The 23,778-nt window shown below is 38.8% G+C and overlaps 1 protein-coding gene and 1 long non-coding RNA gene across 2 annotated transcripts; both read left to right on the top strand.

Moving 5' to 3' along the window:
* The first annotated feature begins 855 nt into the window (after nt 1–855).
* Nucleotides 856–7,736, top strand: LOC116210717 (wall-associated receptor kinase-like 14). The gene is given in 5 exon segments (XM_031544732.1): nt 856–1,196; nt 1,774–2,593; nt 5,881–5,958; nt 6,111–6,278; nt 6,281–7,736. Coding segments are annotated over 4 exon segments (2,139 nt in total). The 5' UTR covers nt 856–1,196; nt 1,774–1,830; the 3' UTR covers nt 7,411–7,736.
* Nucleotides 7,737–12,470: 4,734 nt separating this feature from the next.
* Nucleotides 12,471–13,968, top strand: LOC116210382. Its single transcript, XR_004157492.1, has 2 exons — nt 12,471–12,655; nt 13,750–13,968. It is a non-coding gene; the product is annotated as an uncharacterized LOC116210382 (long non-coding RNA).
* The last annotated feature ends 9,810 nt before the right edge of the window (nt 13,969–23,778 follow it).

Here is a 23,778-nt window from a genome sequence, read left to right as displayed (position 1 = left end):
ACTATCCATATTTATATTTTTTCCATATATTTAACTGAAAAAATAATAAACTTTAATTGATTTTATCATATTTACTTAGTTGAAAGTAATGTATAAATTTTAAATTATTTTCCATAAATTGCATTATGTGATTTTTTTTTCTGCTTACCATGCACATGTCAACCCTGACATTATTCCAGAAAAATGATTACTAGTTTCATTAATTGCTTCAGTTTAATTTCATCAACTACAAAACATTAATTATCTTATTACTTAAAAATAATTAATCTCACATAATTTTTTTCATTAACTATCATATATTAGCTTAAATGTCATAATAAAAAAATTTCATAATAACATAATTAATGACCATACATAGCACATGCCATCACCCTAGTGTGTGTAAGTATATATATATATATATACTGGCTTGAATAATTGAATAGTAATATATAAAAAGAATGTCCACAATTTCCTTTTATCAGATATATAAAATAATGATTCTCTGTTAGGACAACCTTTTCGTTTTATTCTGGTCAAAGTCGATGAAATTCCATGATTCTTCGGGCGGACTGTCTAGATCGAGGCGCAAACTGGAAAATTCGAGTCCAATACAGGCAAGCACAACACCTAGCATGCATGGAGACCATTATGCAAACTCAAAGTCGATATGTATATATATATATATATATGTGTGTGTTTATATGTCAAGATATTCGAATTTCGTCCGACGAATCCCTACGGTTCGGTATACAAGCATGCCAGTGCATAGAACATGATAAATTGGTACAAGTTTCGTCATGCAAACGGACCCCAGGGAATTTCGAATTTTGAATCGAGTGAGCACATCGTTCCTCATAACCACCCGGCCAAACCTTTGGGGTTAAGTCCACGTATATATGCATTATCTTAGCAGCTTCCTAATATTCCATACACGCTCCAAGGGCAGTTTGGTCATTCCAGTCCAGCAGCTCGAGCTCCATTGCCATGGCAGAGTCCATGGTCTAAAGGCAGGCCGGAAAAGAGAGAGCGCCCAGCTTTCTTGAAATTCTCCACTCCCCGGTCCTCCTTCCATCATCGGGTCTGATCAGAACACCAAAAAGCTGGCAGAACGAATTCAAGTTCATCCCCCGGGAACTCGCTAGACCTACCATCGCTGGGGAGCTGCCTAGCAGGCAAGGAAGTACCTTTAACGCCATTGAAGAGGGATCAGAGAGGTTAAGGTTAAATCTCTCCTCTTTCTTCTTCCTGTCTGTCTCTGTCCGTGCAATTAGTTACTTAGCAGAGAGAGAGAGAGAGACAGATTCTAGTCTTGTGTTCCTCAGAAAGAGAGGAATTTATTGTGTCTGTCAATGAGAAGTCTCCTCTGCGGGCATTAATTGATGATGTAAGGTAGGTGGCTTCCCAACGGCACCATGGCTGCTTCTTTAACTCCTCCTCTCTTAATCTGTTCCGCTTTGATATTCCTTTCATCTGGGTCTCCTCCATGCTAGCAGTTCTTCAGATTATGTATTGAGTTTTTGATTCTTTTTGTTGCTGGGGGTTCAATCAAACTTTTCAAGTCAAGCCAATTTTCTTGATCAAGACCCCTGTTTCATTATCAGTAAGAGCTCCTTAATTAGCTCAATTTTCTGATGATCGGCTTGCTTTTCCTTATGGTTTCGGTTTCTTGATAAAGCGGCTAAACTCGTGCCCTCCCTTTAGCAATCGAATGTTTTGCTCGTTGCTGCAGTTGATCGGCGGTGTGATGAACTCGATGGTGATCGAGGGTTAATTGGCTTCTAATTTGTGCAGGAAGGTGATGATCACTCGGTTTCCTGCGAACCCGAAAATTGATCCCCCTAGAGGAACATGATCTCGCATCAATGGGTAATTCCTTTGACGATATTAACCTTAGTATTCGTTCTCCGAGCTGAGGCTCAAACGTCATCCATTAAGTGCAACCCAACGGTCCGAACCTGCGGCTATGGAAAGTCGGCCACCCGAGTCAGCTACCCTTTCGGGTTTTCCTCAGGATGCCCGATCCCACTCAGCTGTAATTTCACTACTAAAACCAACAGCAGCGTCCGAATTGGGGAATTTAAGGTCCTGAACGTGACCCGATCGAGCCTACTGGTCGAGCTTCCCGTGGATTGCAACCGACCGATCGACTCCATCTCCTCACTCTTTGGACAGCACTACGCGCCCGCCTGGTCCAACGGGCTCCTCCTCCAGCATTGCTCTAAGTCCCTGAACGGGTGCTTGATCCCGACGAGCTTCGTGGAGGGTAGATTCGATGGGGTCCATAACTGCTCCTCGAGGAGCAGCCGTAACGTCAGCTGCTTCAGCCAGGAGAAGAGGAACGCGGAGGAATTGTTGGGGCACGATGTTTTGAAAACGACCGGGTGTAAGTTCCTCTTCTCGTCTATCGCGGCGGTCGGTCCCGACAAGAACTCCCTCGAGTTCCAGGCGCTGGAGCTCCGGTGGTGGCTCCGTGAGCCCTGTGAGTCGCTTTGCTCTTTAAATGCGAGCTGCAGGAAGGTTGAGCTCTCCGGCGGCCGTGTTGGGCACCAGTGCCAGTGCGATGACGGGTTCGAGGGCGACGGGTTCATCGCAGGCGACGGCTGCCGTAGAGGTGAGTCAACTGAACACGCACCATTTTTTACGGTTCATTGACCAGTCAAGATGTTTATTACACATTGGCGCCTTAGTTATAGAAAGATTGCGTTTTAGCATCATATAGCATTTTCTTTTTTTCAAAATTAGCCCTTGAACAATTTAGATTGTTAAATTTCACCATCCCATTCTGCATCCCACGGTTATACCCACACAGATATATAATAGTGACATGAAATGCAAATAGGGAGGTAAGTTTATGAAAACACTATCAATTTTGAGCAAATGAGCCATCCAATGTACTATCGATAGTAAAGAAGTTCGTATTCTGGTTTTGTTTGGATTGAGGAAAATCGAGGGAGAGGAATGAGAGATCTAACTAGGGCTCATTTATAAGGTCCTATACTTATCGTTGCATTTAAAAAATATTTCTTTCTGATATAACGAAACCTCTGGGACAAGAAAATTATAGGAATTTTTTTCATTGAGGTAAACGTGGAGGTACTGAAGTGAATTGTACGTGAACCAGTGGGGTTAAATTGCAACTTATATTTGCAATATTATTTAATGAGATAATTCGATTAAAGTGTGTATATATATATATATAATAGATAATATTTAATCGTTGGTTTGGTTTGGTCTACTTTCTGGAATTTCGGTGGATGGCCTAATTGACTAGTGCAATTTGGTAAACAGAACCAAAATGGTTTTCGGTGGGAGTGGGAAACGGGATAGCAACTCCCTTCCAATACCAAACTCACACGTCAGGGCCCTCTTGGTCAAAGGCCGCTCCTTCTTAAGACTATTATATAATTGGAAAACACAAACTAGACTAGATAGACCCATTGATTTTCCAGGTTAGTTTCAGTGCAGGATCGAATTCTAAACATATTGGTTCCAGATCGAGATCAATGTGACTGACTGTTAAATTTTTATTTTTAGATCCACCGATTTTATTCCTTTTTGTCATTCTCTCATTTTTTTTCTATTAATTATAGAAAACGCTTACGGGCCAAATTTAAAATATAAGTAAAGGATTATAGGAAACCCCATTGCATCCTATTTTGTTCCGGATAGAGTACGGTGTTACGGTATAGTGAGATGTGTATTAGTTTCTAAATTTTACCCTTTGGTTTCTCCTTCTGGAGAGGTGAAAAAAAAAAAAGGCACCATGGAAGGAAGGAAATGCCCCTTTATTCCACGGCTCACTTCCTTTTTGGTTGAAATTTAAACTATGGACAAGGACATTGTTGTGATACTTTATGTTGCATTCTTTGGGGAGATTGAAAAAAGAATAACACAGCAAATGAGGACAGTTGACCTACTGATTAAAGATGAATTTATGTATTTATTTGATTTCGAAATTGAAACTCATTGAGTCATTTGAGCGCTTTTGACGATTAATCGCTCCGTACTGTTCACATAGTTTTGAGGATTAATCTGGTGAAATTTGAATAAAAAAAATGTAGAAGGCTGCCGCATCGATTTAAATGCTCTCATACGATTGATTTTGACACTTTGATCAATCATTGACCATCCAGCTGGTGTGACTTATACTTTTTCTTTTGGTACAACTTGTCTCCTTTGACTGAGTCTCGAGGAATTAAATTATCATACCGTAAAAGGGTCCCACATGTCTGACTCCCCGTAATTTTAGGGGATTTGAGCTATTAATTGATTGAACTGCTATCTTTGAAAAAGAGAAAAACAAGAACATGGGAATACGTGTCTATATTTCTCTCTCTTTTGGATAAGTGGATTACTGGATTTTTTCGTCAACCGGGAAAAATTCGCTTGATTTATCAATGTTGGCGGTGTGTAATTTTCCTAGGAAATGCATTGAACTTATTGCATGTCTCTCCCAAAGTCAACTTTTCCTGCAAATCCAGCGGTTATTTACACGACAGCAAAAGAGAAAGCAAGTTTCTTTACATATACATATTTGGCGGACCCTTAATAACGTTTCATGATTATTATATGAATGGAGTGAGGTCATGTGGGATAGGGGTTTAGTGTAATGACACAAGTCACTGACTTAAGATCAAGAGTCCTAGTTCTATCCATGTCAATAAAAATTCCATTTCGCTCTTGTTTTTATACCAAAAGGCTTACAGGCCTTCCCTCCTAACAGAAATGCTGTGAGCTAATCATGAAGTTTTATGTCTGATTCTACCCTTGTCATCGTAACTCTATATCCCTGACTGGTGAAATAAAAAGACCCGAGGAGTAGCATTGGTAAGACTAGAACCCGTAATCTCTTGGTTCAAAGTAGTGGCCAAGTAACATTATACCGCGACCCCCCTTTCTCGCATAAAAGTGATGATTGATTGCTTAAAACTGTTTCTTAATGATGTCTTTAACATTTAATAAGTGGCCCCACTAGTTTGCATATGGGACACAATTTCATGTCTTCCTTTTTACCTTTTCCTTTAATGAGAATTATATATGAAAAAGAATGGCATCACTTAGGATGTGTTTGTTTTTTAAAAAAATTTCAACTCAACGCAACTCTATTTATTTTCAATTCAACATTATAATCATTATTTTTTCTTATTTTTTAAATTTTTTTAACCATTCAATTCAATTTTTAATATTAAATTCTCTTAACGATTCATTACTTTTTCACAATTCAATAACACAATCATTACTTAATAATTATTTTCTCTGAATTATTTATTACTTTTTCACACTTTTTCTCATAATTCAACAATACAGTCATTACAAACCAATTAAAATCAAACTCAACTCAACTCTACTCTAAATCCAAATGCACTCTTAATCTTCTTGTTGAAGGGTTTCAGTCACCAGGAAGATCCCAATACAACAGAGAGTGGTAGTTTAGAATTGTTTTACAAGCCATTGAATGATTGCATCGTTAACGATAGTAATATATATGTAATGCTTACCCTGCTCCTGTGGTTTTTGCGGTCGATTTAAAAATCATTTTTCATTCTAGTGTAGACCTTCAGTAGGGATATTATAAAGCCCGTTTGGTTTCAAAGTTTGATTTTAGAATCATGATTTTGATTTTAACTCTACCCACTACACAATAAAAATACACGTTTCTCAAGTCAAATTTATAATACCATCTCATTTGTCATTTTCCACAATCAAAATCAAAATCAAAATCAAAATTACTTTTTAACTCTGAAACTAAACGCACTCTAAATGCCGGGGATTTTTACCGGATTTGTTAGGTTAATTTTTCATCTGCAGGGTTGCGACAACCTAAACTTCTCGTGTTTTCCTAGAACTGGATGACTGTTTTCTAATAGCAAGCGTTTTCTTTTTTTTTTTTGAGGTTAGAAACTTCTGATTGTGTTGCTTCAAGTTACTTCTCGGGCCGTTGTGGAGGCAAAACAAGAGTCGCAGTTCTTATTGGAGGTACATCAGCTTTCAAACATTCTTCTGCCATAAATTTCGGATTTATTCGAATATGGAGAGTCACCCTTTATTTAGTTTCCTAGGAGGCTTGATTCGCACAATAGGCAATCTAATTATTGTCTTAAAATCGTCATCCTGTTTCTTTTTTGTAGGCCTTGTTGCTGGAGCTTCCTTGATGGCCGGTGTTGCTGCCATTTGCTACTGCATCCGACGCCATACGAATTCCTTAAAAAGCAGGAAGAGCGCTAGGCGCCTTCTCTGTGAGGCTGCAGGCAATAAAACTGTTCCTCTGTTCACTTATAAAGACATTGAGAAAGCAACTAGGGATTCTCTGAGAAACAGAGGCTAGGAACTGGAGCTTATGGTACTGTCTACGCAGGAAAGCTCCACAACTATGAGTGGGTTGCGATAAAGAAAATTAGGAATCGGGACACTGACACCATCGACCAGGTCATGAATGAGATCAAGCTGCTCTCCTCAGTGAGCCACCCGAATCTAGTAAGGCTCTTGGGGTGTTGTATAGAGAAGGATGAACAGATCCTCGTGTACGAGTTCATGCCCTATGGCACTTTGTCTCAGCACCTACAAAAGGAGAGAGGAAACGGACTTCCATGGACTATAAGGCTCACGATTGCGAGTGAAACTGCTCACGCGATCGCTTATCTCCATTCCGCCATGAATCCTCCAATCTACCACCGGGACATCAAATCAAGCAATATCTTATTGGACATCAACTACAACTCGAAGGTTGCAGATTTCGGTCTCTCTAGGCTCGGGATGACAGAGACAGAACTATCCCACATCTCAACCGCTCCGCAGGGAACTCCTGGCTACCTTGACCCTCAATATCATCAAAATTTCCATCTCTCCGACAAAAGCGATGTATACAGCTTCGGAGTGGTCCTTGTGGAGATTATAACGGCATTGAAGGTTGTAGACTTCTCCCGGCCCCACAGCGAGATAAATTTGGCTGCACTTGCCATTGACAGGATTGGACGGGGATGCGTGGATGAGATAATTGACCCGTTCTTAGAGCCGCATAGGGATGCGTGGACACTCTCCTCTATCCATAAGGTGGCAGAACTGGCATTCCGGTGCCTCGCTTTCCATAGGGACATGAGGCCTTCAATGATGGAAGTGGCCGAGGAGCTTGAGCATATCAGGCTTAGTGGTTGGGCCCCGATGGACGAGAACATGTGCTTGGAATCATCAGTCGCATCCTTCAGCTCCTCGCCTTATAATGGGAGTGAGAAGTCCTTTGGAGGCCTTTCGATGAAGAAGGCAGCAGTAGGAGTGGGAAGTCAGAGGTTGCTGATTCCTCAGAGGTTGGCAGATTGTCTAAGTTCCGTCGAGGAGGTTAAGGATCGTTCACCAGTCTCTGTCCAGGACCCTTGGTTGAGTGAGCAGAGCTCGCCTTCCACAAACAGCCTGTTAAATAACGTGGTCCAGTGAAAAAAAAAACGCCCGAGTGATTATTTACCATGGTATAGCATTTTGTGAATATGATATATCAATTTCGCGGTATGTGTTACAGGAAATGGTTTACATGATGTACTTACGATTGAAATCTTTTTCAAAAAGATATAGTGGCAGCTATGTTAGGGGGGAAAAACAGTGAAATCAAAGCATTAGAATTTTAGTTGCTCAAGTTGAATGGAAGGCTAATATTTGTGCTCCGAGTGGTTTCGGTTCTAAAGTTGTTGGCAAGGGAGATTACTTCCCTAGCTAATTGATATTGCAGGGCTAATATTTTATTGAGAGAGACCGAAATTTTATTGCTATAAATATGATTGTAAGGCCTGATATAGCTGTTATAGATAAGACTTTTTCCTGCTATACAGTAGACCTACTTAAACTGGCTCGGAGATTGTGAGGCACAGGGTATTTCAGTTGGAACCCTCGTGTGAGACGTCAAAGGGTATTCGGGTTTGATCATTTCTATGGGAGGTCGAAAAGGTCGCACTCAACATTCGTAGATTTCAAAGTAAAAAAAGTTTATATGATGGTAAATTTCACAAAAGCCCTCTGTAATTTCGTAAAGAACAATATATACGATCTCATGTTATTCGTAAAGAACAATATATATACGATCTCATGTAATTTCGTAAAGAACAATATATACGTTCTCTGTCGTTTCCTAAAGACCGACACCCTCAATTCAACTTTCTAGGACAATAACACACTAATAGTACATTTGGTTCGATGAAATGGAATTGATGCAGAATAGAATAGATAATTATTAGAATTGAGAGGTAATAGAGTTGAAATTCTGATCAAATTCATTTTGTTTGGTTGCACAGAATAAAAAAATGACGAAAATCAAGAATACATCATAAACAAAATAAAGACATATATACCCCTAAAATATTAAAATAATATATTAATTTGAAAATTTAAAAAAAGAAAGAAAATAAACGTTCATTGTTCATTTTCTTCATTGAAGAAGATGAATAGTGCTCAAGAGCCAACTCTGGCTCCCGAGTTAGGCTCTCGAGCCATCTAAGGCTCGTGAGCCCCACGGTGGGTTTGCATTGGGATCATGAAACTATCCCGGAGGTCGTGAGCCCTCGATCTCGACTAATCCAAGCTTGGGAGCTTGTGTTCTTAGAGAGAGAAACTCTTTCTTTGTCTACAAGCCCAGGCCTCCCGAGCTTGGGTTCGTCGAGACCTTTGGCTCGTGAACACGGGAGCTTGGGCTCGCGAGCCTTGGGTTGCTCAGGAGGTCAAATCTAGGGCTTGCGAGCCATGGGTTCATGCGGTGGAGTGGTGACGGACGGGCGACGGAGCGGCGACGACGATGGACGGGCAGTGGTGGCAGTGGAGGGTATTTTCGGCTTTTCACATCTATTTTTGATGGAGAATAGCTATTATCCACGGACACGAGATGAATGGGCATCCCGAATCAATTCTTGATGGGAGGGTCGATCCAGAATGCCTATTCTGGATCCGAATGTTCCCAAACGACATAATATGTATTTCGCACGGAATACATAGGGAAGGGAATAATTGTTCACCTGAATCAAACATGCCCTAAGTTTCAAGAAATGACACTGAATAACATTCATATAGGGATATATATATTATCTTTTGAAATCTTACAAGGGTGTTGAGTGTGCGTTCAAAAACTTTCTAATGGAATATGTCAGAATAGTGCCCTCAAACCAATCATATGTCGTCGTAGTTGATTCTATGTTTATCTATCTTTATTCGTGCATATTAATTTATGAGGCATCTTCATTCCTCATATTTTGTGCGTCTATTTTCTTGGGTTAGGATGGAGTCTATAAACTGGGTTAATGGTAATGATTTTATAAACTGGGTAGGTAATGATTTTAGGGTAACGATCAAATCATACTAGTAACCTGCAATGTTATAGGCCTCAGTTTACGAATGTTCATAAGTACAACTTCACTAAGGGATCGTTAACATCTGTAAGACTAGTACAATTATTACATACTCTATGGTAATAGTGTGATTGATCTCATAGCTAGTAATGAGTATACGTGCTCATTAGAGGATGAGTTCATCGAACTGAATTGCTCCATGAATGCCCAATGAAAATATCTTAAATGGGTTTCAATGGGCAATTTCCACTACAACACAAATAAACTATTAACCAATTGTTTGTCTCTAAAATCTTTAAAGACAAAATAGATTAATTGACCATATTGATGCCTCTATATAGGTCTTCAGTGACTAATTTGAAATAATTCTTAATTTGCTTCTAAAAAGTGCAATTAAAAATGAATGAATTAGCTCTAAAAGTAAGCAAACTATCTCATCAAATTATTTCTATATACTTTTTAGAAGTAAATACAGTTGTCTCAATATGTTTTTATTCTTATATATAAATCTCTAAAAAAAATTCTTTTTAGGATTTAAGTGGTGAGCTCCAAGTCAGATAAACCAACTCAATTCATCAATATAATTAATTCTACAATGGAGAGATTCGAATCATCAACCTCGATTTTAGAATAACATCACCTCATCATGCACAAATGCTCATTACTTGTCAAAATTTACTACTTTTATTATTTATTATACTTTAATAATAAATTTTATATTCTAAATAAATCATTATTATTTTATATTTATAAGCTATATATTTTTTAAAGTAATCTATGAAAAAAATATATGTACTCCAATCAAATATTTTGTAAGAATTTACTTTTTTAAATAAAAGGTTTTGATAGACTTTCGCTTGAAATTCTATCGGAAAATTTTTGAAAGAATTTCTATGACTAACTTATTGGTCCATCGGAAAGGCCAAAAATTTTTGTGGCAAAAATCGAGTTGAAGTAGAGAATGAGAATAGAGATCCGTTGAGGAGGAGGAAGAATCAAGAAGAATAATAAAGCATGACAAGAGAAAATACTTCCATTAAGAGAAGAACGAATGAAGAATATGTAAGAGAAATAGTTTTACAAAAAATTATAAAAGAAGATGAAAGAGTGAAAATTGAATAAAATAAATAAAAGAGAAAAATCGAATTACACGTTTTTTAATTCTTAACTTGTCAAATTTTTAACATTAAAAATAAAAGTTTCAAATTGAATTTAGCAACTTTATATCAATCTCTATGCATTGATACAAAGACGTATAAAATAGTCTCTATTACTCAAATATTAACCATATTATTTTTCCTTTTAATTTGTTAAAGAACCTTTTTAAAATTAGTTATATTTTTTTCGATTACAAGGGGGACTCGTAGGCCTAAAATTAGTTATATTAGATACAAATATTATGGTATAGAGACACATTTTTATTAGTTTGTGAAAGTAAAGATTTAGACACCATTGTTAGAGACATATATATCACTAGATGAGTGACCCGTATAAGAAGAGCAAACAGACATACAAGGTGCTACAGAATCGTGATTCTTAAAAATATGAGAATTTTTGCTGATTAATATGTCAAGAAACTTGCAATTGTCACAGTTGTACGTTAAATACTGGATTATCTGCTAATCTGTACCGGAGCATGGTAGTTCAACCCTTTAGAAAATGAAATTGGGAAACGCAAAATTGCCAATTTTATAAGTACATAATTGATGATGAACATAATAATTTATAAGATACTGAAGCAGGAGATAGTGAAAGTATCGAGATTTTGTAATGATTAATTTGACGGGGAACTTGCAGGATGTAATGTGACCCAATTCTAATGTAATTGAGTAATCTGTAGTGTGTAAAATGTCATTTACAGATCTTAGAGTGTGTTTGGATTGAGAGTTGAGTTGAGTTTTAGTTTTAATTGATTTGTAATGATTGTATTGTTGAATTATGAGAAAAAGTGTAAAAAAAAGTAATAAATAAGTGAGATAAAATAATAATTAAGTAATAATTGTGTTGTTGAATTGTGAAAAAGTAACTAATAGTTGAGAGAATTTAATATAAAAAATTGAATGAATGGTTAAAAATATTTAAAAAATAAAAAGTAATGATTGTGATGTTGAATTGAAGATAAGTGGAGTTGAGTTAAATTGAGTTGAATATTATTTCGAAAACAAACCCACCCTAAATTTTCAAATGATCCATTTAACTTAGATTCATGGGTTTTTGCATCTCTACTGGAACCTCAACCTGCGAACAATGAACATAAAAAAATCGAATATAAGAAATGGAGATAGTATACGAGTACCTAAAGTCGAAGACAAAAGAACTTCTCGGTGGACGACATTGCGCACCTGGACTACTCCTATTCCAGTGAGACTTCCTTTCTTGACCTAAATCTTCATTGTATGCTTGGATACTCCACTTGATAGGGCCACATATACTTGACCGTGGCAAAAAACATCATAAAAAAGGTATATACCAACATTATGAATAGTTTGGCCTTGTGCCTTGTTGATTGTCAGAGCGAAACTAAGACGCACATGGAATTGCTTCCGCGTCAATTCAAAAGGCCGATTCACATTATCGCTAATCCTCGTGCTGACTCGATGTAGGAAGACTTTGGTACCTTTGAATTTTCCCGTCAAAACTCTTGCAAAAATGACATAGGCTAAAAAGTCTCAACATATCAGCCTGGTTCCATTACATAAATCGACTTTAGGATCAATATTCCTCAACAGCGTAATTGGAGCACCCTTCTTCAATGTCAACATGTGAGGAGGGATTCCTCCTTGAGTTATTGAGTTTAAGAACCCTTGTTGATACAAATTGCGCGTATCTCTGGCAACCTCGTTGGGAGACCCAGCAAAATTTTTAGTAAACATGCATACATACACACGTAATTGTATACGCTTATATAAATCTACATGCATAGATACATATATTTGTGTCATATTACATTATACTTTTATGTTGCTGGAACATTAATAAAAAGAAGAAGAAAAGAAATAGATAAATAAACAAAAGAAGAGAGAAAAAAAAAGAAGAAATATTATATGGAAGCCAACATGAGTCAAATTGTGGCATGGTCTCCACGTGGCCTCTCTTGAGACCATCCTTTCCACCGCCATGTTATTCATTCCATTTATTTATTTCTTTTTCTTTCTCTGTTCTCTTTCCCCACCGGCTCGAGAGAGCCGGCGGAAGAAGAAGAAGGGAAGGGCAGAGAGGAGGATGTGAGAACGGCAGCAGGTTAGTGACAGAATAACCGAGCAAAGAGGAAGCTGGGTTTCAGCGGATTGCGAGCAGATTGAATAGGGGAAATGTGGAAGCACCCGTAAGGAAGAGGTTAAGCTTATAATCGGGTAAATTAACTGTTATGCTTAGGAATGTGTGGTTGAATTTGAATTTGGTTGAACATTCATTTTTCTTAGGTAATCACTCCTTTGGTAATTAGGAATACAAAAGGATAGGGCATATATATTCAGTATGTGAGATTGATTTTATTAGTTATACTGTTTAAGCTTTGCTTTGCTTATATGTATTTCTTGTGATAAATTGAGGTCGTGATTAGGTAAAAATTTGACAAAATTCGAGGTTGTAGATAGTTTTACAGTTCTTGAGTTGCAGCCTAATGAACAAGAAAGCTAATAATATGGGTTTATAGCTGGATTTGTTTTTCCTTTTTGTTATTCAACTGTTCTATTAGTTCATAATTTAGAACTTCCTTTCCTTATTTGGTTACCACTCTGCTAGTAACTGATTCGGTGTTGTTTTTGGTGATTTATGCTTAAATGACTGAAGGAGCTGTAATTTGCCTTGTTCTAGGAGTTTGGGTAAATGTTCATTAACACATATAATCACAAATATATTATATATCTTGGGCTATGAGTTGCCTTACATGCTTGGGTGCCATTTCTTTTAAAGGGATAGGGTGTGTACACATTTGAGGAAGAAGATTTTATGGTGTGTTTGGTTTTAGAGTCAAGTAGAGTTGAGTTTTGATTTTAGTTGGGTTGTAATGATTATGTTGTTGAATTATGAGAAAAAGTGTAAAAAAGTAATGAACAGATGAGAGAAACTAATGATTATATTATTGAATTGTAGAAAAAATAATGGATAGTTGAGAAAATTTAATATTAAAAATTGAATTGAATAGTTAAAAAAATTGAAGAAAAAAGAAAAAGTAATAATTATGTTGTTGATTTTTATTGTGTAGTGAGTATAGTTAAAATTATAGTTAAAATTTCAAAAACCTGATCGCAAAATCAAACGGGGCGTTAGTAATGATTTGGATTGTCATTTCATGTAGTGAAAAGGGAAGTAGCGGGTAGAATGGAGGATTTTAGTAAGATTTGGGGGTGAACCTATCTAATTATGACAAGAACCAGATAGAAATGCATGAATGTTTGTACTGTTATTGTGTACATAAAAGTCTGAATTTATACTTAATTGATAGGGGCTGAGGACACCGATATTTTGCATCCTGAAGATCAGGTTTGGTGAACCATGTTGGGTGAACCTCATTTCATTATCAAATAATATATATATATATATATATATATGTTATAAGAATACATAATTATATGGAGTATTATTATACGAAATATTGTGATAATTTTGAAATAAGAATTTGATATGGATATATGAGGTGAGAAGGCATGGATGCAATTGAGTATGCTTGTTGTTGTTTGACTATTGCCATGAGACTCGTTGGACCCTACGGATCACAAAATGGGCCTGATCGGTTGCTGGACCTAGCGGAATACAAATAGGGGCCTGATCAGCCGCTGATCTAGCGAAATACAAATAGGGTTTTGATCGGCTATTGAACATGGCAGAATATAAGTAGGGGTCAGATTGGCCGCTGGATCTGGCGAAATAGAAATATAGACCTTATTGCATATTGGACAAGCTAACTTCCTTTGCGTACTCTACCCAGATAACATTCCATAAGCTGGAAAATCATTTATGGTCCATAATAATATAGCATGCAACCGAAATTTCTCATCCTTATATGAATCATATGTCTCTATCTCTTTAACCATAACTCCGTCAACTCATCAACTAATGGGTGTAAATATATATCGATTTCATTGCCATGAGAATCCTTACCGGGCATGAGCAAGCTTAACATGATAAATGGCTCCTTCATGCATTTCCGAGAAGGCAAGTTATACGGAATTAAAAACATTGGCCACATACTATAAGTCATACTCATGTTACCAAAAGAATTGAACCTATCGCTTGCAAGGCCTACTCGAACATTTCGAGGATCACAAGCAAACCGATCATGTTCCTTATCAAATTCTTGCCATGCTATAACATTAGCTAGATGTCTTATTATACCATCTTGAACACACTTATCTTTATGCCATCTCATATCCTCTGTTGTTTCCTTAAACATGAATAAACGTTAAAGTCTGGACTTGACAAGAAAGTATCGCAGCACCTTATGGGGAATCTTCATACGTTTAAGAGCACTGTATTTCCATCGAGGAGCTTGACAATTTGGATTTAGATACCTATCAAGATTTTCATGTTCCTACCAAAACAATGCGCAATCATTTTGGCATGCATCGATCTTTATATAACTAAGATCCAAATCACGCATTAATTTTTTCACATCATAGTACGATTTTGGAAGTGTCTCGCCTGCTGAAAGGGCAATTTTGAACAATGTCAATATCATATCAAATACTTTATTGTTGCAATTCCCCATTGATTTGGCACGAACCATGCAGAAGGAATGATAACTTAGAATATTTCAAGCAACTAGGATATAACTCTTGGTTAGCATCATTTAGAAAGTCTAGCAAATTTCTCCACTTCACCTTCATTACCCGATGCATTTTGGTCAGTGTAAGTCTCTCCAAAAGATTTTACAAATGTACCTCTTTCTAGATCCTCTAATATGGAATATCATTATATATATATGTCACCTTGATCATCAGAAATATGTTGATTATGAGTTTCATCACTAGCAAGATTATGATCAGCAACTTGGATTGTTTCACCATGATGAATCCAACAAGGCTAGTTTTCCAAAATTCCATATAAAAGGAGGTGTCCCTTAACCTCTGACAATTGTCTAAAATAACAATTATTGTAATTTTTGCAAGGACATCGAACTCTACTACTAGATCTGACATGCTGAGCTGCGACACGCATAAACTCTCGAACCCTTCCACATACTCTAGACAAAAATGATCCCTGAGTTTCATCCAACTTCCCTCCATCTATTTCCTGCATAATTTGCAAAAATAACTTGGTTAAGATTAGTACAATCTACTAAACCAAAGAGGGGAACTGACCGCCACGGTGACTTAAGGAAGAAAAATATTAACTCATGGAACATATAACAATTGCTTAAGTAGTCTGCAAAATTTCACCGGATTGATTGTCTTATCACTCTTATTGCTTTTGCAGGGAATATCAAAATTCATATGGCAGGAAATAATGGTTCAATAATCCATCAAAGATTTTAAGCGAACAACCAAGACAAGTGGCCCATATAGAAAACTCCGAGCAAAATAGAATATAAGTCATCCTCAAGTAATTCGAATTTCAAGGACAGCTTAAGCTTAATTTCTCAACAAGCAAACATGGACATAGAATCAGGAAGCTCCAATTTGAAGTGTATCCAGAAAGCTTCTTGGCCGATCCATCTCTATGACGTCAAGGAAGGGTTCTCGATAAGAATTTTCGAGAATGGTAAGCTAAAAACCATAGCAATGAGAGATAATAGAGTAGGCAGCAAGGTGTGGCTGAAGAGAGAGAGAGAGCTGAGAAGGATGAGACGAGACAGTATTGTACGGACCCGAATGTGGACTCTCGTCGGGGCCCGCATTGTGCGCTTTTGGATCGCGCGGCTTGGGAGTGTCCACTTTCCCGTGGGGACGCGTGACAGACACGCGTGAGAGAAGGAGTTTCCACTTATCATTTTACAATCCGTAGATCGAGGGCGGATAAGTTACCCGGGTCTAGAGGTATGGAACACCTAATTGTTGTTAAGGCATTGATCTGTGCGGAACTGGAAAGTCCGAGTTCGGGGGTTCATGTTACGTGCGGGCCTATATCCCGCACGCCCTTTCGGTACTCTGGTTTGCTAGGCTTGCATGTTTTATTTACCACATGAATTAGGGTGCACTCGACTCACACGTTTTGACACCGTAACTTTGGTGAATTAAACGATGTCGATTGAGAAGCTGAGAGAAAAGTAAGCCTGTATGTTGAGGAATGAGTTCACTATCTTTCGTTACAGTTCATCGAACCATAACGGTTGACTCCTTGCGTGAACCGAAATCACGAACTTCGAGGTTTACTTTCCTATGAGCAAACGTTGAATCGATTTCGATTAATTCTACTCTCAAACCGTTCGCTCACTGAATGTGATTCTTACAATAACAAATGTACAAATAACTCTTTACAATGTGCTCTCAGAATAAATACAATAAATTACAAATTACAAATGATTGAACCCCATTCAGTTCGCTTTCGGTTAATATTCCTCTCGACTCACCATGAATTTAGGAAATAACCGAAAATGCAATTCGGTGGGCTCTCAGTGAATGGGGGATTGAACCCCATGAGTGTTGATTAGGGCGTTGGACCCCGTGATCGATGGCTAGGGCGTTGAACCCTAATGTTGTTCGGCTTAAGGATCAAGCAAGTGCGAAAAGATAACAATCAACATGTAAATAACAGACAATGTGTTTGTATTCACTGAATGTACGTGTATTAACAAGTTTATTAATCCAAGTGTGTTTTTGCAAGCAAATGCCATATGCTAAGCAAATAACGCGTGCCAATGTTTTAGCATTCGGCTTTGGTTTGAGAACCTGACATATCGGGTGTCCGTAGTCAAGTTTCGTGTGTGTGGATTATTTTTACAGTGATTCGGTGTTGTGACACTAAATTACCACTGAATTAACCCAACTTGTATTTTGACTCTAGATTTGGAATCTAGAGTTCCACCTAACCATTTTCTAGCATTTGGTTAAGTCGAATGAAATGATTAGTCAGGTAATTGTAATTTTGATACAGAATACCCAACTGACATCCTAAACGATGCTAAAATGGCGTTGAATCACAAAATGATGTTCTTGCCCTTGATTTGAAAATTTGTTTTCAGAAAAGGAAAACAACACAATATAGATTTGAAAGTATGAGGGTTTTGAAAAGGGCATTAACACCGTTTTGTAATTCGTTGACACGAGTTACAAATTAATATCCAATTCGTGCAAAGTTGTTTAAATTAAATGAATTAACCGTGTGAACGTCCCGATTAACTCGTTCGTGGAATTAATGCTTAAGGTTATTGCTAAATGCATTAATTATGAAAACGATTCGTGATTCGATGACCAAAACGAATCCATAATGATCAAGGATAATTCGGTTAAATAACCGACAATACCCTTATAACCGAATGGATCCGAATGAGTCCTCGATACACAAATCTATGCATGTTTTTTTTTTCTTTTAAAAAGGGTTTTAAACAATGTTTTAACATGGAAATCGTGAAGATATCGAATTTACAATTTCACATAATCCGAGAAAACAAAATAAAATCGAGATAAGGAAATCATTCTTGATCCGAGAAAAGCCAAGAAGCTCTCGGCCTCATCTCTCAAGGATGGCCGAAAGCTCCTATGGCTCGATTCGAGTCACAAGTGATTTCCTTGCCTCGGTTTTAATTGTTTTTCGCATGCTCAAGCATCAAACACGATGAATAGAACGTTTTTGATAAAAACCGGTATTACCATGATTTGATTAACTCATTTAAACATGCAAACATTCACAAACATGTTATTTAAGGAATCGGTAAAATAATACCGGCTTCATGCATGCAAGAACAACAAAATAAACTCGGAAACTAACTTGGATCGACTAAGGAGACCAATCTTAACCCGAAAAGAGCAAGTTAAGTCTCGGCCATCACATTTAAAGACTTGGCCGAGAGCTTGCTTACCATTTCTGGGTCGGGATGGTCTTCCGAACGATGATCCAAACCATTTTCCAACATGCTAGCAAGTTATAAAGTAGTAAACATGCATAACATAACACGAAAATGCATAAAAATTACATCTTGCAAGTTAAACATGCATAAAAACACCATATTATTCCATAGCCATGCAAATAATGTAAAAGGTTATAACTTCTCTAAGTCGAGAATGTTATACCTTGCCTCGGGATACGAGGAAAGAGTCGGAGAAGTGTTCGAGAGTCGGGTGACTCGGTTGAACGCTTGGAAGGGTGCTCGGGTGCAAAGGATGCACGATCGGCAAAGATGGGCGCACGGGACGTGCAGCTGGAGTGCACGAGCGCGTGGGAAAAAGCTCGGGCGCGCAGGTTTCGCGAGAGCGCGCGGGACGCGCACTGTTCACCTGAGAAGGATGATCCTTCACCCAAAATGCACTAAATGACCTGAAACAATAATTTAAAGACTTCAAATGGAAAAACCAAATTCACCAATGAACTCCATGGGTCCAAAATGAGTGGGATATGAAGTTTGAGAATTTTTGAAGTTAAGTTGGGATGATGAACACCGGCTTCCGACTTAAGAACTCAAGGCTCTCTTTGGATTTTTTTCGGTTTTCCTCTCTTTTCTTTCTAAGTGCTGAAACTTGCTGGTTCTTGAGTGTTCTTGGCTATGGAGTTTGAGAGGATTACTTGAAGGAGAAAGCTTGGAGAGAGTGTGCAAGAGGAGAAATCTTTGTCTTAATCACTTTTGGGCAATTTATAAGCAAAGCTAATGACACAATTAGCAAAAGCAAGTGCTCTTAACCCCAATGCTTAGCAAATTTCGGCCAACTACTGAGGATGAGGATGAATGTGAGCCAAGTATTCTTCATGTGGAAGAGCCACGAAGCATTAATGAGTATTGATGAAGCTTGAGTGTTGTCTTCAATCTCTCCAAGATATTTTGGCTAAGAGAGGGCAAGTTGGCAAGTTGGCTTCTTGCATTGAAGAAGAAGAAGCCGATATTTCTAAGGCATTGAGGAGAAACCGGGAGAAAGCTCGGGTCTCGATTGATCTCGCATTCGAAGCTCGTGGTTCGAATCGAACGTCGAATTGTCGATATACGCGAGAAAACGGATTTAATGAGCCCAAGATTGGCATTTTTCGTGGAAAATTGCCAAATGTCTATATGAGGCTCGGAAGCCGATTTTGCTCCTTTTAAGCATTCAGAGTGAGGTTACCCACTTCTGACAGCATATCTTGCATCTGCATCCCACGTCGATCATTTTGACATAAATTGTCAAATCACATGGACACTTGACCCTTACGTCGGTAATACCAATATGGAGCCGAAGATGTCCTAAGAGGCCGAAACTGGATTTCTCAGATTGCTTTCTGAGTTGTTTGGCCGATCCGGAGATCACTGTGATCTCTGTTTGTCGAGATTGGGCCTCTAAGGACATGAAAAGTGCATCTGAGACCCTTAAAGCACTACTCGGGGGGTCTAGATGAGTTGTGTGATTCATTCCGACTGTACGGACCCGAATGTGGACTCTCGTCGGGGCCCGCATGCGCGCTTTTGGATCGCGCTGCTTGAGAGTATCCACCTTCCCGTGGGGACGCGTGACGAACACGCGTGAGAGAAGGAGTCGCCACTTATCATTTTACGACCCGAAGGTCAAGGGCGGATAAGTTACCCGGGTCTAGGGGTATGGAACACCTAGTTGTTGTTAAGGCATTGGTCTGTGCGAAGCCGGAAAGTCCGTGTTCGGGGGTTCATGTTACGTGCGGGCCTATATCCCGCACGTCCTTTCGGTACTTTGGTTTGCTAGGCTTGCATGTTTTATTATTTACCGCATGAATTAAGTTGCACTCGGCTCGCACGTTTTGACACCGAAGATTCGGTGAATCAAATAATATCGGTTGGGAAGCCGAGAGAGAAGTAAATCTGTGTGTCAGGGAATTGGTTCACAATCTTGCGTTACAGTTCATCGAACCATGGAGGTTGAATCCCTGCGTGAACCAAAACCGCAAGATCTTGGATTTACTTGTGTCTGGGCAAGCATTAGACCAATTCGATTAATTCGACTCTCGGACCGTTCGCTCACCGATTGGAATTCTTACAGAACAAATGTACAAAATAAAAGTCCTTACAATGCTCTCAAAAAAAATAAATACAAATTAAAAATGGCCGAATTCCAGTCGACTCGCGTTCGGTTATTATTCTGCTCTAACTCACCGTGAGTTTAGGAAAAAAACCGAAAAACTGAAATTCAATGCACTCTCTCACTGAATAGGGCGTTGGACCCTGTGAGTGATGATTAGGGTGTTGGACCCTGTGCTCGATGATTAGGGCGTTGAACACTAATATTATTCGGCCTAGGGATCAGGCTCGACCCGCATGGCAAACAGGTGCGGAAAGATAACAAGCAGCAGGTAAATAACAGACAATGTGTTTGTATTCACCGAATGTACGTGGATTAGCAAGTTTATTAACCCGGGGTATTTTGGCATGCAAATCCTACCCTAGTCGAACAAACGTGTGCCAACGTTTTAGCATTCGGCTTTGGTCTGAGAACCTGACATATCGGGTGTCCGTAGTCAAGTTTCGTGTGTGTTGATTGCTTTTACAGTTGTTCTGTATTGTGACACTGAATTTTCACTGAATTAGCCAAACTCGTGTTTGACTCTAGATTTGGAATCTAGAGTTCCGCCTAACCATTTTCTAGGATTTGGTTAAGTCGAGTGAAAGGATTAGTCAGGTAATTGTATTTTCGATACAAAATACCCGACTAGCACTCTAAACAAAGCTAAGATGACGCCAAATCACAAAATGATGTTCTTGCCCTTGATTTGAAAATTTATTTTTCAGAAAAGGAGAACAACATAATATGGATTTGAAAGTATGAGGATTTTAAAAAGGGCATTAACACCGTTTTGTAATTCGTTGATGCGAGTTACAAATTAAGGTCCAACTCGTGCAAAAATGTTTAAATTGAATGAATTAATCGTGTGAGCATCCCGATTAAACCATTCGTGGAATTAATGTTTAAGGTTATTGCCGAATGCATTAATTATGAAAACAATTCGTGATTCGACGACCAAAACGAATCCATAATGATCAAGAATAATTCGGTTGAATAACCGACAATATTCTTATAACCAAATGGATCCGAATGAGTCCTCGATACACAAATCCATGCATGTTTGTTGAAAAGGGTCTTTAAACGATACTTTAACACGAGAATCGTAAAGACGTTGGAATTAAAATTTACACAATCCGAGAAACGAATTAAACTCGAAATAAGGAAATCATTCTTGATCCAAGAAAGGCCAAGAAACCCTCGGCTTCACCTTATCAAAGATGGCTGAAAGCTCTCATGGCTCAATTCGAGTCACAAATGATTTCCTTGCCTCGGTTTAATTGTTTTTCGCATGCTCAAGCATCAACGATGATGAATAACACTTTCTTAACAAAAGCCGGTATTATCATGATTTTATTAACTCATTTAAACATGCAAACATTCACAAACATGTTATTTAAGGAATATATAAAATAACACCGACTTCAAACATGCGGGAACGACAAAATAAACTTGGAAACTAACTTGGATCGGCTAAGGAGACCGATCTTAACTCGAAAATAGCAATTTAAGTCTCAACCCTCTCATTTAGAGACATGGCCGAAAGTTATCTTGCCATTTCCAGGTCGAGATAGTCTTCCATACGACGATCCAAACCTTTTTCCGACATGCTAGCAAGTTATAAGATAGTACACATGCATAATATAACATAAAATTGCATAAAAATTAAATCTTGCAAGTTAAACATGGATAAAACACCATAATACTCCACAGCCATGTAAAAATATGAAAAGCCCTAACTCCTCTAAGTCGAGAATATTTTACCTAGCCTCGGGATACGAGGAAAGAGTCGGGGAAGTGTTTGAGAGTCGGGTGACTCGGTTGAACAATTGAATGAACGTTCGGGACACGGGAGGACTTGGAATGCGCGGCTAGGCACGCGGTGATGGTGTCTGGGGAGCGGGCGTGCACGCCCGCTCGCGCGTGCGCGCGGCTGGTGCTGGCGTGCGCGCGGCTGGCGCTAGACTGTCACTATTCACCCGAGAGTGACGATTTCACCCGAAATGCATTATTTGACCTGAAACAATAATTTAAAGACTTCAAATGGAAAAACCAACTTCACCAATGAACTCCATGGGTCCAAAATGAGTGGGATGTGGAGTTTGGGAAATTTTGAAGTTAAGTCGGGATGATGAACACCGGCTTCCGACTTAAGAACTTCGGGTTTTGTTCGGTGTTTTCTTTTCTGTTTTTGGGAGATGAAGCTTGCTGGTTCTTGGCTGCTCTTAGCTATGGAGTTTGAGAGGATTTTAGAGGGAGAAAGCTAGTGAGAAGTGTGCAAGAGGAGAAGTTGAAGAAGGCTTGGACAATATATATGCAAGCTAATGATGCAATTAGGCAAACAAAGTGCAATTAGGAAGCATGCTTAAAGGATCCGAATTTTTTAAGAGAATTATGGTGGGGTTTTGATTGAATGAAGCATTAATGGATGGATGGTGATGGTGGAGTGTTCAAGTAGAAGACTTAGATATTTTGAAGAAGATAGAATTGCAAGTTGGCTTCTTATCTTCATGAAGATGAAGAAGACAAAGGAGAGGGCAGTTATGTCAATTTGTGAGGCAAAGGGGCGGTTGCCCTTGGGCAGCCCGTGGGTCCCACGGCCCGTGAGGAGAAACCGGGAGAAAACTCGGGTCTCGATTAGTCGCATTCGAAGTTCGTGGTTCGAATTGAACGTCGAATTGTCGATATACGCGAGAAAACGGTTTTAACGAGCCTAAGATTGACATTTTTCATGGAGAAATGTCCCGGAAGTGTACGAGGCTCGGAAGCCGGTTTTGCTCATTGTAGGTGACCAGAGCGAAGTTGTCCGCTTCTGACAGCATATCTTGTGTCTGCATCTCACGTTGGTCATTTTGACATAAATTGTCAGACAACGTGAACAATTATCCCTTAAGCCGGTAATGCTAACGTGGGGCCGGAGACGTCCTAGGAGGCCGAAACTGAATTTCTCAAAATGATTTCTGAGTTGCTTGGGCACTCCGGAGATTACTGTAATCTCTGTTTGTCGAGATCAGACCTCCAAGGACTTGAAAAGTGTATCTGAGACCTCTAAATCACTGCTCGGGAGGTCTAGATGAGTCGTGTGATTTATTTCGACGATTCCACGTTGAGCCCTGAGAAGGCTAACATGGTGTAGGATAGACACCCGGCGTCAAGTTTCTGTAAAAAGGACCTCCGGATATGCATTTCCACTGAAAATGGCCATTTTCGCTCCTCGGAGGTTACTCAGGAAACTGATAAGCGTTTTGCTGTCTGTTTTACCCAATTGTGAATGTCCCCTAAAGTTTTTAGGGCAATGCGGTATGAACTTCATTTGCCGTAATTCCATCAGACCAGTCTCCGGCGATGCTCTTCTGAAGAAGGGTATGCTTGTTTTGCCGCTC

This window comes from Punica granatum, chromosome 6, assembly GCF_007655135.1.
Source record: "Punica granatum isolate Tunisia-2019 chromosome 6, ASM765513v2, whole genome shotgun sequence".
Lineage (NCBI taxonomy): Eukaryota > Viridiplantae > Streptophyta > Magnoliopsida > Myrtales > Lythraceae > Punica > Punica granatum.
Note: the sequence above shows the minus strand (reverse complement) of the source record. Positions and strands in the feature narration are given on the sequence as shown.